This window comes from Epinephelus moara, chromosome 18 (assembly GCF_006386435.1).
Source record: "Epinephelus moara isolate mb chromosome 18, YSFRI_EMoa_1.0, whole genome shotgun sequence".
Lineage (NCBI taxonomy): Eukaryota > Metazoa > Chordata > Actinopteri > Perciformes > Serranidae > Epinephelus > Epinephelus moara.
In genome coordinates, this window is record NC_065523.1 from 6,047,714 (window position 1) to 6,065,488 (window position 17,775).

Genomic DNA, 17,775 nt, shown 5'->3' on the forward strand with positions numbered 1-17,775 from the left:
TGCCATTAGGTGTGCTAGCCGCTCCCCCCGCCGATCTCCACAAGGGACGTGAGGACTCTAAAACTTCACCAGGGCCTCCATCAGCATATGGGTGAGTAATGGCTGAATTTTCATTTTTGGGTGCACTATCCCTTTAATAAACTGATTGTACCATTAGAATATCAAATCAGAACAGTATTTCCCTGTTTAAACAGTACGTCCCCTATTCTTTTTCCAGTAACACTTAGATCATCATTTCATATGATTTTTGGACAAGGTTTTGAACTTCTGAAAGCCAAGACTTTGTTTTTAGATGAAAACCAAATGTCCAGGACACTGCCTTGTTACTACAAGCCTTTCATTCATCATTTCAGGAAGATATAAAAGGGAGAGTGGCGATAAGTAGCACCTGAGTGCTGTTGACATGTGCTCACTGCCACCTTTTCATGATGCCTTTACAATCTTCAAATTTGTATTTATAGTTTGGATTTATTAATAAGAGATTCATATTTCAAAGCCAAGACTTTATTTAGGCTAAAGAGTACAAAACAAATGGAGATTGTCCTATATCACATTAACAGAAAGCATCAGCGCAGTCCAACAGTAATCAGTGGCCTTGCTAACAGTGGCTACAGCAACCTTGGCCTTCCACCACAGAATAGATTTGTCATTTTGGCGCATTTCACTGCATCATACACCTATTTCTTTTACATCACTTTTTTCTTTCTTTTTGCCATTTCCACCAATTATGTTTACACAAAAACTTAATGGAAACTCTTCAAGATCAGAAAAATGACTGAGCCGACGAGATTTCAACAAAGTCCACATTGGGAGGGGCCACTCGTGCCCCCGCTCAATATTAAAAGTATTGGATTGATCCAGATTGGATGTAGTGGAGTAATGCTGAGAATAAATTCATGCTACCTCTGTGCATATTGTAATCCGAGCTTCTCTGTTCAGTGTTGTGATAGACAGTTTGTCTTATGCTTGTTAGTTCATGTGAGTCCTATGTCCCACTGGCTAGCCAAACACTGTCGCTCCTTACTGCGCTGCTACGGTGGTTACCCCTGACATCACGACAGTGTCATCACGGAAATATAACACCCAGTCTCTGGTTCCCCCCAGTTAACACCATTAGCTCTGTCAGCACTGTTGATGTTGTGAGCGCTGTTCAAGCTGTTAGCACCATTAGCTGCTCATTGCTGGCTCAGCCACCTTCAAGTTGAGAGCTGTGTGCTGACAACCTCTGAATCATAGATATGCTCTGATTATAGAGCTCCTTCAAAGTGTGTAAGATTTATGCAGATATATTGGCAGAAATCTAATATTTATAATTTGGTTTAGTGTGTTGTCTCCTGAAAAATAATTATTGTGTTTTTGTTACCTTAGAATGAGCCATTTACATCTTCATACAAAGTTAATTGCAGTCTCCAACCTCACCACTAGATCCCACTAAATCCTGGACACTAGACCTGTAATGTATATTTTATTTTGTAATGTAAGGTCAGTTTCTTTTGCCCTTTGAGTTCATAGTGCTTTCTGTGACTTTGCTGGTGACATCCTGTATTGCAGGATTTTGGCCCTCAATAGGGGTTGGGCGAAGTCGGCACCATGCATTTCCCATCATTTACTGTCCAATAGTGACCTCCTTGAGGTTTTTGCAGGCCATTTCTTGACAGAGACAGTTCTCTGTGAGAATGTAAAACTGAAGTCACAATATGCTACACCAATTGATATAAGGTTAGCCTGCTTCACAATAAATTATGTTTACTTTGTCAAAGCATTTGAATTGCCAGGTAAATAATAAGAACAATCCTAATGCTGGATATCCTGTAGAAATGGGATTTGGCCAATCACTATTTTGGTACAGACTGAGATATTTGAGGATTTCCCCTGTTTGGTATAGGCATTAATGATCACCATTAGATAAATCCTCATGGTTTTAGCTGTGGTTTTATCTAGCACATTCAACAGGTCAAAGCTTCCACTTATCAAATGAAATATTTCAACAACTACTGAATGGATTAGGGCAACATTTGTTCAGACATTCACAGTTACTAGAAGATAAATGCTACTGACTTTGGTAATCCCCTGACTTTGCCTCTTGGAGCTCTAACAGGTCAAAATTTCAATTTGTCCAATAATTATGACTACGAAACTGTTGAACTCATGATATTCCCATCTCAGAGCTTGATGCAATATGGTTTGTTATACAAACATGACTTCGACTTCTGTTTTACTGTAACTTGGGAATTTTTCATCATGTCCTCAGTCCAGTGATAGTTAACATGTTTAATAGTTTGCATTTAATGAGTGACCGTGTTAACTGGTGACTTTTAACTTAATGTGTCAGTGGTTGCTCGTAGTAACTTAGCTATTTTTTCCAACACCACTGATGGATATCTTACATATAACTTAATAATCCAAAAACTATGGCATTACAAAGCGTGTCCCAACCATGTGGGTCACATTTTAATGTCCACTACAAACAGTTTCAATTGTTGGTTAATGCTACTTGCAGGGGGTTTTGGTATTTGATTGCGTGGTGTTTGCTGTATTTGCAGCGATGAGTTGTCAGATTGGTGAAAATGTTTGTATTTTATCTGTTTGCAGATAAAGATACATATATTGTAAAGATACAGGTATGCAGACAAGATTTTCAGAGTTTAATTTTACAATTTTGCCAACTCACAGATTCATCATTAAGTAGCTATGGCTGAGTAAATTTGTCATTTTAGCCAGCGACAGGTGCTGAATTATTATTTCACCTCCCTCAGCTTGTTAAGACATTGATAATAACTTAAGATATAGCCCACTTAAAGGGAAATTTCGGTTTATTTCAACCCGTCTCCTATCGTCCTAAATTTGTTTCAAGTCACTAGTGACATAGAAATAATAGTTAGCATGTTAGCCATTAGCCTAGATACAGCCGTAGCGTCAGACCTGTTAAAACGTAATTGAACGGGCATCCTTTCAAGTGCAAAGTTAGTCCACTAAACAAGCTTTTTCTCCACAAAGACCGCCTCATATCGTTAGGATAAATGTCAGAGAACATATAGAAAACGACATGTAAACGCGTTGTCTTACCTTACCAGTGTGGTGCCATGTTTGTTGTTTACCATTTAGCTAAGGCTGCAACCGGTCCCATTCCTTGCAACAGAGGTATTGCTCTTCTGTGGGCATTGGGGCACAGCATTCACAGGTACACCACCAATCTCCAGAGCTAAAGCCTTCCAGCAGCCATTCCTCCTCTGTCGTCCTCTACCTGTTGCGCCTCTCTCTCTCTCCTCCTCCGTTCTTCAATTTCACGAAGCTCTTCGTCAGTGTATTCTGGCTCAAATAAATAAGGGCGGCAGAGGTAAACGGTAAACACACGTAAGGTAAGACAACAACTCTGAAGACCACCTAAATGTAGAATGTTAGTATATAGGCTTTCCACATCGAGAGGCGATGGCCGCCCTTATTTATTTATTTTAAATTCATAGCTCTTGTAATTTGAAAAATGCAATCAGGCTGGTATTGAAATTATTTGCTCCTGGGACTCCATAACAACGACTGTAACAGTTTTGGACATGAATATATTTATAGAAAAAACATCTAAAATTTTGCATAGTGTGCTGTAGATAGTTATGAATGTGGTGGTTGATTTTTAATGTGACTGGTTATAAAAATGTTGCACACTGAGCACATTTTGTTGTCAAAGTAATGAGAAAAAAATAGAGTACTCCTGTGCCTGCTATATTACAAGAGTCTAGAGGAAGTTAACCTGATATCAGAGAAAGCTTATGACAAATTCTAAAAACCTGTAAATGGACTTATTTACATAATGTATTGTGGCCGAGGCGGATATCGGCATCTCTCTGCCTCTCTCTCTCTCTCTCTCTCTCTCTCTCTCTCTCTCTCTCTCTCTCTCAGCATTGTGAGTGTGGGTGCTGCACATGCATCCAGAAAGAATGACCTCATCTGGACGGAGTGTTTATACAGTAACGTCAACCTCCTCTCCCCTCACTGTGAGCCCCACGTGTGCTTGAGTTGGAGAGAGAGAAACTGGATTTTTATGAACTTGTAATCATCTCACATAATGTATGTATATGTGAAACTGCATTGTATATTTCCATCCCGACATTCGGTATTTTATATTGTGTCGAAAACAAAAGAGAAATAGTGGGGATGGGTGGGGTAAAGTCTGAGACAAGAAAAAGCAACACATTCTTATTCTGACTTTGTCACATATTGATGTATGGTTGTGGACTTTGCAAGTAGAGATATGGCATGCAAGGTACCCTGGGTGTGTTGGGACACCATGTCAACTTCAGCCTGTTACGTGTATTGTCTCTTTTCAAAATACACTTCTGTTTTCACAGGAAATGTACAGTTTGCCCACAGTCTTTTTCAAAATAAATGCACTATGTTGGTACAACACCGCAAATTGGCGTTTTTTTTTTTTTTTCCTTCTACAACGAATGCAGGTGGTTGGGTTTAGAAAAAAAGAACAAGGTTTAGCTTTACATTCATATGAAAGGCAAACACCAGCCTCACGGGTGAAAGTTGGTAATTGTTGGACCCATCCACCACCTGTCCCGACTGTTCTGCTTTGACTTTTGCCTCCTGAACTTACATTGTTACCCCTTGATGCCGCCGGGCGCTGTACCAGTCGGTGACCGGCCGTGTATCATGCCAACGTAAAAGAATGGGTTTTTTCATTGGTGTCGGAAGCCAGAAATTACTGACCAAGCACCAGTATTTGATGACATTGGAGTGACATCAGGTTGGAAAAAGTGATCAGAAAGTATTTTTGTTTTTTTGTTGGAGACTGAAATTCCCCTTAGCAAAATGTATCTTTACCCCGTGTTGTCATAAATCAGCATCGTTCAACTTACAAGCAAATACTATAGACTGATTGCCAATTGCTAATCTGCTGACCATGTTCATGCTCCGAAAGGATGAGCCCTTTCTATTTTGGACCCAAAATATCAACTTTTCTCATGAGATATGTGATATTTTCATGGGCAGGTTACCATGAATTTGCTTAAATCGTACATGCTTCACAGGGGAATAACCAATCTGAGGTGTAGTAATAATAATAATTTATGTAGCGCTTTTCAGGATACTAAAAGACGCTTTTTTTTTTTGGATTGTACTCTGATGGCACCTTAAGAACAAACATGTTTAGCCCCACTAGTGGTTGGATATGGAGATAAGTACTCTAGCACTCGATTTGCCCACCCTCCCACATGTGAACATGACTTTTCCATTTTTTAATTTTTCATTTACTATTTAAAATGGGTTTGTTTATTGTAGGACTTCGTATTGATTCGCTCAGCGCCTCCTTGCTTTCTCTCTCTCTATTTATCATAAAACACTAGAGGACTACTGAGAGTTTGATTTTTGTGCCAGGGACAGTTGGGGAGAGTCTGCTCACACAGTGACAGGGCTAACTGTTAGCATCATATGGCTAACATAACCAATGTTATTAATGGGTTTAATAATAGTTTAGCTGTTTCTGTGTCGGTGTGAGTTTGTTAGGACCTTTTAAGGGGCTTAGTGTGTCGGATGTTAGCTGCTGCTATGTTAGCTTATGCTAGCTGGGCAGACATTGAATTGACCATTGAGAACTGCTTGGAGATGTTTCTCCAGGGCTGCATGTAACCTATGTACTAGCAGCAACATAAAATATGCCAATTTACATTTCTATTATTAGATTAGATTTTTTTTATATCTATATATTTTTTTGAATACCCAAGTACTAAAATATGGAAGTTAGTTAAAATGCCCATCCACTAGTGGTAAGGCTGTAGGAATGGGATTTGGCCAGTCACCATTTTGGTTCAGACTGAAATATTTGATGATTTCCCATGTTTGGTATGGACATTCATGATCACCAGAAGATAACCTAAGTACTGCCTCACAGAGCTGCCAGCTCTATTGCAGGCTCATTGCATTGACAAACACAAGAAACCCACAATTTAGTGGGCAGATTACATTGAAATTTACTGAAAACATTCATGGTCCTGATGGGATGAACCATTTTTAATTAGATGATTCTATGAACTTAAGTCTGGCATCACCCTCAGGGCACTGATATGTTTATCACCTGCACTGGAAGCCTTTTAGAATTATGACAAATAATCATCCCCCTTTTACAGTTTGTAAACAGTGATAATGATCGTAAGGATGCACATGCAATATGACAATGGAAGTTTGGCAGAGTGCAATAGCGTGTCAGGCTTAGGGTATTTGCAATATTAACCACCAAATATTGCAAATGCTACCTAAACAAAGTGACTTTGACAAATGGTGACCAACTTCCAGATCTGTGTGCTGTTACAGAGAGTGTAGAAGACATTATCAAGTGGTCCAATATTCAGTGGGTGTATACACATATTTGGAGGAGAAACATAACATGTCACCAACAAAAAATAACAAGCATACACGTCACCTGATGCTTACACCTTGCTTATGTTATTTGTAGTCATGTACAGAATGTCAAATACCATGACATAGATTTTGTGTAGACGTTTTGTGTATTAATCCAGTAATCAGCTCTAGCTGAAGATCAGAACAAAAGACCACTATGTATGAGGCTCATGTTATAATTAACAAACCAGAAAACTAGCATTTCGTCCATAGACTGTAAAAGTAATGGATTTAGCTACCCTGACATCACCCATTGGATTTTAAGCCTTGAGTTCTGGCTTTCAGCCATCACCATCTTGTATTTTTGGAGCCAGAAGTGACCATATTTGGTCGAGAGGCTGACGCTGTGAAAGAACAAGGAGTGGTGTTGACTGAGAAGCAGAGGACACTATCAGCAGACAGCCTGTCACTCAAGTGGCTCACCCTTAATTATGCATAACTTGATAAAATGTATATAAAAATTTAAACCATGAAGGCGTAAATTAGCTACAGAGACTAAAACCCTTTTTATACCAGGCTGTAAACATGTTTATTTGTGCTGTACAGTTGGGAAATTTAATATGAGAGTCTATGGCTTCCAGCCTCAAGTGGCCATTCAAAGAACTACAGTTTTTGGCACTTCCATGTTGGCTTGATTTGGCTAACTAGCAAATCAACAACAAAAAATTCAATAGGAGGAGGGCCCTGAAAAAGCCTAAAATATAAAGCTCGTTTTGGTTTGCATTTTTTCTCCTATTTAATTAGTGCAACAATTACATTAAAATTAGCCGAATAAACCGGTTGAAAGACATAACTTTGTATTAAACAATAGTGGAAGCTTTCTGAGGCCCCTCTCACCCCTTGAAGGCACAAGGTGGTTTAGTCCACCCCTGCACAAGGGATCATCTCTGAATGTAGCTAGAACCGAGTTGATGACTATGTATGCTCCTGGAGCACCAATGTACACTGTCATTTCTTTCCCCAACAAAAGGAAATCTGTGTTCCAAAAATAAAAATATGAAAGAAAAGAAAAGGGGAAGAAAGCAAACTGACTTTGTAAAAATAATTTAAAAGGTGTGTGAGAGAGACATGAATCAAGAGAGGATGGGCAGGGGGCCCACAGAGACTGCTGATGCACAGGGCCCAGAATTTGGTGCTACACACCTGTAATGATGTACATGTAAAGAACATTGCAGCATCTAGAGCTCTGAGGCTTCTGACTCATTGCTGTTGCTTTACTCTCTGTTTTTCTTCATTTCTTCTGTTTCTTAACAGGTTCTAGAGAATAACTTTCAAATGCATGTTTTTGGGGGTTTTTTTTTGTCCCAGCAGACAGCCTTTTCACATTGTTTCTTCAGGTTTTATTGTCATTTTTATTCTCTGAGAGCCTGATGTTAGCCTCAGTTTGATATCACCAATATGTCTAAAACCATGATATATTCAGCCTGGCCTCGCCTCACGTATCAGTTTCTTATGCCAAAAGGGATGAGATGAGATGCTTTGTCTCACTGTTTGTTTGTTTGTTTTATTCCTTCACCGGGAGTGTAGGCGGATGTCGCCACCAACGAGGAGCTGTGCACAGATGGCAATCGCTGCTGTGTGTGTACACTCCTTTCCATATGTGCCGGTATATACCTAGGCGTTCCATGGAAGACCTGCAGTCTGCTGGCCTTATGCTGCCTCTTTTTAGGCTCACACACCCACACAAAACACACACACATACACACACACAGGCTGTATTTTTAGCTAGCTTGAAGCCTGGGACTGTTTATAAGCAAAAGTAAGAGATAGAGGGAATGGAAGCCACTGTCTTTCATGTAGGGTTGTGATTATAGTATGTTACACATGGACAAGTTAGAAATCTTAATGTTTAGTACATTTATTATTCAAGCTAAGAAACATCATCACTAGAACCCCTCCCCCCAAATAATGTCACATTTATGTCACACATGTTGCATTGAATAAATCAACACCTTTTTGACTGTGTCAGAGAGGTGTCACTTTAATTAAACTGTTATTCCTTTTAAGGTTTTGTGTGGATTGCATTATAGCCTATGCACACTGAACAAAAATCAAAACACAGCACTTTTGTTTTTGCTCCCTTTTTAGAGGTTTAACTTAAAGATCTAATACTTTTTTATGTACTCAATAGCTGTATTTATGTCAAATTTTGGTCACAAATTTGTTAAAATGTTTGTTAGTGAACACTTCTTTTCCAAGATAATCCATCCACCTGACAGGTGAAGGGTATCAAGATGCTGATTAAACAGCATCATTACTACACAGGTGTGCCTTTGGATGGTCACAATTAAAGGCCACTCTAAAATATGCAGCACTATTTTGGACTGAGCAAATCACCACAGGCCTGGGGATTAAACTAAATCTAAAAGGTTAATTACAGCACTTGCTAAATGGGTGGAAACTGACCGGAGAACTGCACTTTAAGTCTTGTGATTTTTCCTGGCTTCATATATGTAGAGGAAAACTCTGCTAGCCACTAGGGTAATTAAGGCAATGTATGGCATGTTGTATTTTTGGGGAAAACGTGTCCAGTACGTGTCCAGTATTAATTTGTCAGTGAACCTTTTGAATTGAGCTGAAAATTGTAGCCTTACCTTTGGTAAAAGTTGCTGTTGTTTCATATGTGCAGAAGACAACCCTGCTAGCCACTAGGCTAATTCATAGAAAATAAAATGCCGTAGGCTAGTGCTAATAACATTAGCATGTTTTATTTGTGGGCCAACAAAAGACAAGTGTTTTGTCTGTGAATCTTGCATATGAGTATTAATGAAGCCAATTTGTGTACTTGTGTTTGAAAGTGTCTCTATTAAGCCATGTTAAATGTGTGTTTGAGGTATGGTTATAATCAGTCAAACTTTACAACACTTCAAAGAAAGCTCACCTCAGACTAGTGTTTTGGAGGTGTAACTAGAGAGCAACATGGACACACTACCGTATAGTAGTATATGATGTATGAAAAAGACGTCTTCACGTTGGCATGTTGTCACAAGTCATATGTCTTACTGTCATGGGGAACCATAGTTTAATGCAAATAGGAGCTGTATGAATCAGGGAAAGCGGCTAAACTGGAACTCCTGAAAAGTGTAAATAGAGACAGAGCGCAACGCATCATGATCTGAAAGCCACGTCCCCTTAGGGGAAACGAGGCCCGCTTTCCCCTCCGCTTCTTCGCTCGTTTGCTGTCATTATGCCTCTGCAGTCGCGCCTTCAAGTCTCCACAACTGAATTGCTGGCTTGCTAGCTAAAATTATTAGCTAGCTAATAATTAGCTAAAAATAAGATGGCAAAGGATTATTTTAGCACGCTATACCTACCAGAGAGGCAACGGTATATTGATAAGCTTAATATTGCCGGCCTACCTCAGTGTCCCTTCTCCTTACCTTGCTCGTCTTGGAAAAAACATGATGTGGAGATTCTTTTTTAAGAAGATGAGCATTTCAGCATGCTCAGCCGTCAGCCTGCTCCTACTACCGGCACACATTGTTGTTTGGAGACATGCCTCTACATGCTCGTAGATTGATAGAAGTGCTAGAGCGGACCGCTGGAATGGACTGCTTGAATCGCGGAGCGCTGGGCACAATTATAACAGAAGTTGCATTCATACTGTCAATGCTTTAGCTTAGCATACATAAATACAGTTAACTGTTACTCTATAAAATACATTTGGAGGGTTTGACAAAGTGTTTGCTGCACACATAGGCATACCGAGTGTCAGGATCCCACAATTTCTTCCCTGTTGAAGCCTCACGTTTTATTGCCTGTATCCACTTTTGTCTTCTACAAGGTTCCATTTTTCTGCTCGGCAGCTGATAAAAGCTAAGCTCTGGGTTTTTATTGGCCGTGCAGCCCACCACACAGCAACTTTTTCGGCATTTGGACTTAGGGAAAACTCTGCAGACTGGAAACAGAGGGGGGAAGTGTGAGGGGAAAGCGGGCCAAGTTTCTCCTTTGGGGGCGTGGCTTTCAGATTATGACGCCTTGCGCTCTGTCTCTATGCTGTATCATTAACCGGGGATCATAGGACATCAGTGAGTAACTGCGCTCTTTCAGCTGATCCAATGTAACCCCTTCAAATAAACAGAAAAACAAAACTGTATTTCACAGAATACTCATTTTGACGTTGTCTCCTACCTCTAATTTATGATTTCAAGATTACACTGTTGTAGCATTGCAGCACTGATTTGAAATAAGTGAATCTAAAAGTCTGGACCATAAAGTAAATTTTTTTGCATTTATTTGATTCCCAATCAATAGACTGGTAAAATTGCATTACCTTGTAAATATGGACTGTTTTTAAATGCACAATTAAATAATCTTAAACATGCAATTAGCTATTGAAATCCAGTGATTAATCATGATTTAAAAAAAAAAAAAAAAGTTTGTCAGCTCTATCACCACAAGATGCCACAGATGTTGCAAGTTTTGAGGGGGCGGCTGTTGGCATGCTGACTGCAGGTATTCCACCAGAGCTGTTGCCCATGAACTGAATGTTTATTTTGCTACTAGAATACATTTCTAATGTCATTTCCCTGCATTCGCAGTACATCTAACCAACCTCACAACTGCACAGATCGGTTACGATGACAAACTATTGTTGGATAAAGACCCTGGTGAGAACAATGAGCATAAAGATGAACTTCCCTGAGACAGTTTCTGACAGTTTGTGCAGAAATTCTTCAGTTGTGCAAACAATTTGTTGCAATAGCTGTTTGGGTGTCTGGTCTCAGACAATCTTGCAGGTGCAAGTTGCTGGTCCTGAGGTGCTGTGGCTCTGCAGTTGTGAGGCTGGTTGGATGTACTGCCAAATTCACAGAAACGGCAGCTTATGGTCATGAAATAAACATTTAGGTCTTGAGCAACAGCTCCGGGGGATGAATTATCTTGGAACAGGAGAAGTGCTGGATATTTTAAACGCATTATATCTATTGCATGCATGAAAAAATCTCAGATCTTTAACTTAAACCTGTAAAAAATGGGAGTGTGTTGTTCTGTATAATATATTATTTTTCCCTGTCTCTATACGGGGTTATTAATTTATGAACAAGACTTGTTCATAAATAGATTAGAAGCCAGCAAAGAGACACACCAACAGCTTTGGGAACACACACACACACACACACACACACACACACACACACTCTTTCTCTCAGTGTAACAGGAAACTGTGAAGTCCTCCTGTGTTTAACAGCCATTGATCTCACTCACACTGAGAGCTAAAGGACAAACAGACTGCTGCTGCTACTCAGTATATGTGTGCATGAGCATCTATTATGTCTGTGTGTTTGCATATTTAACTCTTTCCAGTTCAGACTTGTCTCCCATAGACTATTTATAGCTTCTTTCTAATTCATGGGCTCTAAGGATCTGTGGCCTGAGGTCTGATACTGTGTTCTCACAATAATATGAGTTATTAATGTGAGAACTAATCTGACATTAAAGAGCAATTTAACAGACCATATTTCAACCGGAGAGACTATTTTTTTTATATAGTAGAAGGAATATTTATTAACATGTGCACATAAGAATGAAAGTGTGAAATGTTTTGGTGATTAGACCCAATGGAGATGGTATGAATTAGGGAGGGTGATGAATCTGTAGTCAAATAGGGAACCCCCCGGGGTCTAGACACTGGTGGTTGTCAAAGGTGGTGAAGATGAGATGAGAAGAGGACGGAGAAGCGCTGATGATCTGGATGAGTAGAGGAATGAGCCTTTGTTGAGCTTGTCCTGGACTCTGGATACGATGGCTGGAGCTGAACAGGGGGGAGGAGGGTGCAACATTTCTGCCAAAAATGACAGCTGACAGCAGCAGAAGAGAGAGCAGATGTAAAATTTTGAAGTAGCACCCTGATTGGCTGATAGAGATCATGGCCGTTTGATTGGATAACTAAAAGAGTGAACAACTACAGGTCAGCTGATTAAAGGGAGCAGAGGGAGTGAAAGGGAGAGAATTGTGAATGGATGAGCACAAAGAAAGTCTTTCTAACTGAACTTACTCTGAGCTTTGTTTGCTTAAACATGCTGTCTTTACATATTAATAAAACGCGTTCGAATACAGTGTGCTTTCAGATCTTTCCCTCTTTTCAAGTTACAACACAGAATAAGAGTTATGTATGTAAGTATGTCTCTGTGAATTCTCGATGAGATAATATGTAATACCTGGATTTTTATGCCTCCACAGTGATGAAAGTTGTGGCCAAAGGCATTATGTTTTCAGATTGTCTGTCTGACCATCCCATTCTTGTGACATGGTATCTCAATAACGCCTTGGAGGGATTTCTTCAAATGTGGCACAAATGTCCACTTGGACTTAATGATGAACTGATTAGATTTTGGCAAAGGTCAAGGTCACTGTGCCCTTATCCGTCAAATTCTTGTGAATGCAATACTTTAAGAATGCCATGAGTGATTTTTTATTTATTTTTTTTAATTTAGCACAAATGTTCACTTTGAGTCACGGATGAATGGATTTGATTTTTATGGTAAAGGGTGAGAGGTCATGGTCACTGTGACCTTATCTGTCTCATTCTCGTGATTGCAGTATCTGAAGAACACCTTGAGGGAATGCTGAACCCCAAATTGCTCCCGATGGCTGTTCCATTGGTGTGTGAGTGTGTTAAAAACTGAGGAGCACATTGGAGCTTGTATGGTAGCCTTGGCCACCATTGTATGAATGTGTGTGTGAATTAGTGAATGTGACTCGTAGTGTAAAAAGCGCTTTGAGTGGTCGGATGAGCAGAAAGGCGCTATACAATTGCAGATCCATTAACCATTTACCATTCACCATTTACCATTTACCATTTATGTCCACTTGGACTCAAGAATGAACTAATTAGATTTTGGTGGTCAAAGGTCAATTTCACTGTGTCTTTGTAGCTGTCTCATTCTCATGAACAGGCAATCTCAGAAAGGCCTTGAAGGAATTTATTCAAATTTGGCACAAATGTCCACTTTGACCTTATGATGAAGTGATCACAATTTGGTGATTGGAGGTCAAAGGTCAAGGTCATTGTGACATCACAAAACACATTTTTGGCCATAACTCAAGAATTATGCTTATTAAAGCCACAGTGTGTAGGAATTTCTCCCATCTAACGTTGAAATCATATATTGGATTCAAATGGATAGCACACTCCAGGGCCTCACTGTCAACTCATATTGAAACAACGGTAGCCGCTGTGTACCAAAAAGCTATGATAACATTGATGAAACCATGTCATCCGATACTTCATGGAGTATTCATTCAGGCTCCTACACAGGAGGGGTAGTAGCGAATTGCCTCTTGCTCCTCTCCTTCGGCTTCTCAGTCACGCAGCGCTGGCCTGGCTCTCAACGAAAACGCCACAGGCGGGGCTGTATGTCCCTTGCTGGCAGATGTATTTTCAAGATGGCCCGCTCAATGTACAAACAAATCTGAAATTCTCCTTTTACGAGAATAAGTCAGATTATTGGTGGAGGTAATAGTACACCAATGATGACATATTTATGAATGCAGACATCAATTTTTGCCAATAAACAACTGAAAATGTTACACAATGTCCCTTTAAGAGAAAAATTTCACACAAACATCTAATAGGAGAAAATGATAAAAGGATAACATTTTATATCCAAAAGGTCAAAGGTCAACTTGATTGTGAGATCATAATGTTCTTCAAAAACACTATTCTGGCCATTACTTAATGTCATAACTCAGGAACAAAAGGGGAGAAATTTGGTCGACATTAATCTTGGGTGTCCATCTTGAAACTGTGCTGATTGTATAGATCTTCTGTGCTGGAAGATGTGTGTGAAGCATCCATGTTTTCACAGACATGAATACAATCTGTAACTGCAACTTGGTGGGTTCAGGATGGCAAACAACTGCGAGGAGGTAATTCTAGTCAGTTCCCTATCAGGAAGTATAAAATAGAGCTCAGAAATGTTAAAGTTATAGCCCTCTGTCTATTTTGCAAGTGGTGATGGTGCTTTTTGTGGCTGGTGTCAGATGGCAGTGGGGGGTGGCTGCAGATTGCTAATCAGGATGAGGAAATCAACTCAACAGTTTGTAAACTCTCTTCCTGCCACCTCTGCTAGCTTGCCAGATTGAGGTTTTGACATGTAAACATCAGTGAGCATCGAGACACACATTTTTGTGTGGCTTTTTCTCCTGAACTAGCATCCTGCTAGCCATTGTACAAATGTTGGATAATAAACTGCACAACATCCATGCCACATCAGTTACCAAAAGAATCAGGAGCAGTAATATCCTTTGTTTTACCAATATCTAGCTAAATCCTGGAACACCAGTCAACCAGGTGACTCTTTTCTTATATGCTGATCTAACAGAACAAAGGACTAGAGACAAGAGGACAAGAGAAAGGGAAGAGGCATGTGCTTCAAAGTATACAGTATAAGGAGTAGTGTGACATTGGGAATATGAGGTGCTGTCCTGTTCCTGCTAGCCCTGCACCACAAGGAAAATTAACTCTGGATCACTGCTGTACACTGTTCAGAGGTGGCTGCAGCAAAGTCGCTGCACATGTTCAGGAGAAGACTGAATGACTGACTGAATGTGATGGTGTTTTGTTCCGCAGGGGTGTACAAGACAAGGTCACAGATTTTCCAAAGATTACTTGGGATCTAGATCATAGAATGACTTGAAATCTACTGGAAAAGGGGAAATAATTGCTATTACAAAGAACACTATTGTTTTGGACCAGTCTAAATCATAAAGTGACTGTACACATAATGTACTAACTCAAGAAAATGAATTTAGTGTTAAGTTACTCATTAAGTAATAGAGCATGATTAAAATTAAAATGGTACATTCTGTGGAGAGCATGTTACACTGTTTATAAGCTTGGCCTGATGCTGGTGAAAATGTCAGAGCCACCATTTGGGATTCATACAGCAGCAATTAATGGAGCATGTACACTGCACATTCCTCAAAATTAAATGATCTGCTTTACATCACTATCACCTTTTAATCATTTAAGATCGGGCATTCTCTTGTTTGAATATTTTTGTATTCATGATTAATAATCCATTTATTAAGTAGTTACAAAGTATTTAGCTGTTAATAAATATTCTAAATTATCAGCAAGAAGTTGTCCATATGTGTTATTTAAAGCAGAAGACAGAGGTCCCTGTATCAAAAAGAATTCCACATCCTGCTTATGAGAGTGATTCATTTTATTATTATTATCATTATCATCATTATTATTATTATTATTATTATTATTATTATTATTATTATTAACATTTTGCCTCAGAATGAAGGTAGTGTCCCAAACTTATCAAGTGTAAATTCTAAAAGTAGTCATACCGCTAAATCAGTAATAGACAACATCAGCTGTCTGTGAATACTAGACCAAAACCTTTCATAGCATCCACTGTTAAGAGATCAAAAGTCATCAACCAGCAGTCAGTGGACTGCAAGAGAGAGATCAAGGAGCACATTCACATCTGCCACCGCAGGCCATCTCTGAACAGAGACAACATCATTTAAGTATTTGTTTCAGTTCCAGCTTTGTCTCCTAAATTCCAGACGCTTTAATTTGTGCTGCAATGGCAGCTTGATGTTTCTATGGTGAAAATTTTGTAGAGCCCCGTACAGTACAAATTATTAATGTTATTTTTATTTTATTTTGTATTTTATTTATTTTTTTCTACAAATGATCACAAAAAAATCTTCCAATTTCTGCTTTGTTGGTCAGGGAGCTGACTTTCAAGAACAAATATTGGATAAAGACCCATTTTGAACGGCCATAGACAAATTCTGTTATGATATCATATTCGGATAATAAAACAAAAATACCAACACCTCATGACCAGTCACTGTAATTATTATGTCAGTACCATTACAAAGTGATCTCAGCACTGTGTGGGAGAACTGACCTAATTGGCACTGCTACGTAAATAGCCGTCAATGTTTGTCAGGCTGCTGTAGAAGAAAGTTTCTCATTTTCTCTCAGCTCTGTCAGTCCTTCAGGCTGTGCTTGTAAAATGTATTGATGATGTATTGATTCTTTTTACAGTGTTAGTTCCTTTAAGTTAATACATGTAAATGTATTGAGCCTTTCCAGTTTTGATCCTTATTGCAAAATACGGAGTCAGTTTCTCTTTAACATGCTGTTATAGTACATTCACATTTGACGGTTAATGCTGCCAGCCCCAAAAAACTTATTTTCAAAGCATTACCAGTCTTCATGTATAAGTTTACAGAGAGTTTATAAAGATAAGATATTTATTTAAAGGCATTGATTCAGCTTTCCACCTGTATGTAGGTAGGCGATGTAAGCTCAAAACGATGTTGCAGAAATCCGATAGTTCGTTCTTTGAGGGCTAAGTGGCACAAGTCCCAGTTACCTCTGCAGCCTTATGTTGAATTCATAAATGTTGGAATAATCTACAAAATGAATTCCAAAACATATTCCATTGCTCTTTTGATCTGTTCCCTTTGCTCTTTAATAACAATCTGTTGTTTAAATGCCTTAACATGATAAAATACAACATATCTTTGTTAGTGCTTATGTTGTTTCTACATTACATCTTAAAGCTCACAAACTCACCAAAGTTCGAAGAACGACCATCTGAGAAGCATGTATTGGCTGGTGAAGGTCTCGACCCCAGTCAGATTTATGCAGTCTTCTCTCATTCATTCAGTGCCAGTGCTGCACCATGTTATAACATGTTACAGATTCATGAGCGCTCATATATTCAACAGGCTGACCCAGAACATACTGGACATTAATAAAAAGTCATTCAAAAAAATACGTTACAGACTCATTTTCGCCCATTACTAATAATCTATAATAGGACAAATTCCCAAGTTCACAAGTTTTTCATCAAAACTTGCCAACTTCAAGTTAAAGACAAAATGACACAATTGGTGGATGTTCTTGTAGTTGATATGCATAAGGTCACTCACCACCTGAGCACAACTGAAGTTCCACGTATATTTTAGATAATGTCAGATTTACAGAAAATACTGTATACATATCAAGCAAACTTGTCAACAGTTTTGTAAAATTGTATTCATAGTTGCTGGAAGTTGCCATTACCATTGTACATCTTTCATTTGTTTCTTTGTCCTGTATTCTGTGTTTTCCAGCAGACAGATGATGCTGCCCAGACGGACAGTCAGCCACCAACGCAGACTGTACCTGAAAGCACAGACAGCAAGGCCCAACCCAAGAGACTCCATGTCTCTAACATCCCCTTCAGATTCAGAGACCCAGACCTCAGGCAAATGTTCGGTGTAAGTACAAAAACATCTGATGTACACAGAAATTCTGAAATTTGGGACACCCCAAGTCGATGTTTTACAAGACATTAAGATTACAAAAAAAGAAAGGTGAAATAGCTGGATATTCATTTTATGTTGAATGTATGACCAGAA

General features: G+C 39.2%; 1 protein-coding gene across 3 annotated transcripts in view; it reads left to right on the forward strand.

Moving 5' to 3' along the window:
* The window catches only part of rbfox1 (RNA binding fox-1 homolog 1), a 225,098-nt gene that overhangs the window by 142,188 nt on the left and 65,135 nt on the right, over positions 1–17,775 (forward strand). For all 3 annotated transcript variants that reach the window (XM_050068719.1, XM_050068722.1, XM_050068720.1), the window contains exon 3: positions 17,488–17,634. In XM_050068719.1, the coding sequence (XP_049924676.1) occupies positions 17,488–17,634 (147 nt within the window). The remainder of the gene's footprint in view (positions 1–17,487; positions 17,635–17,775) is intronic.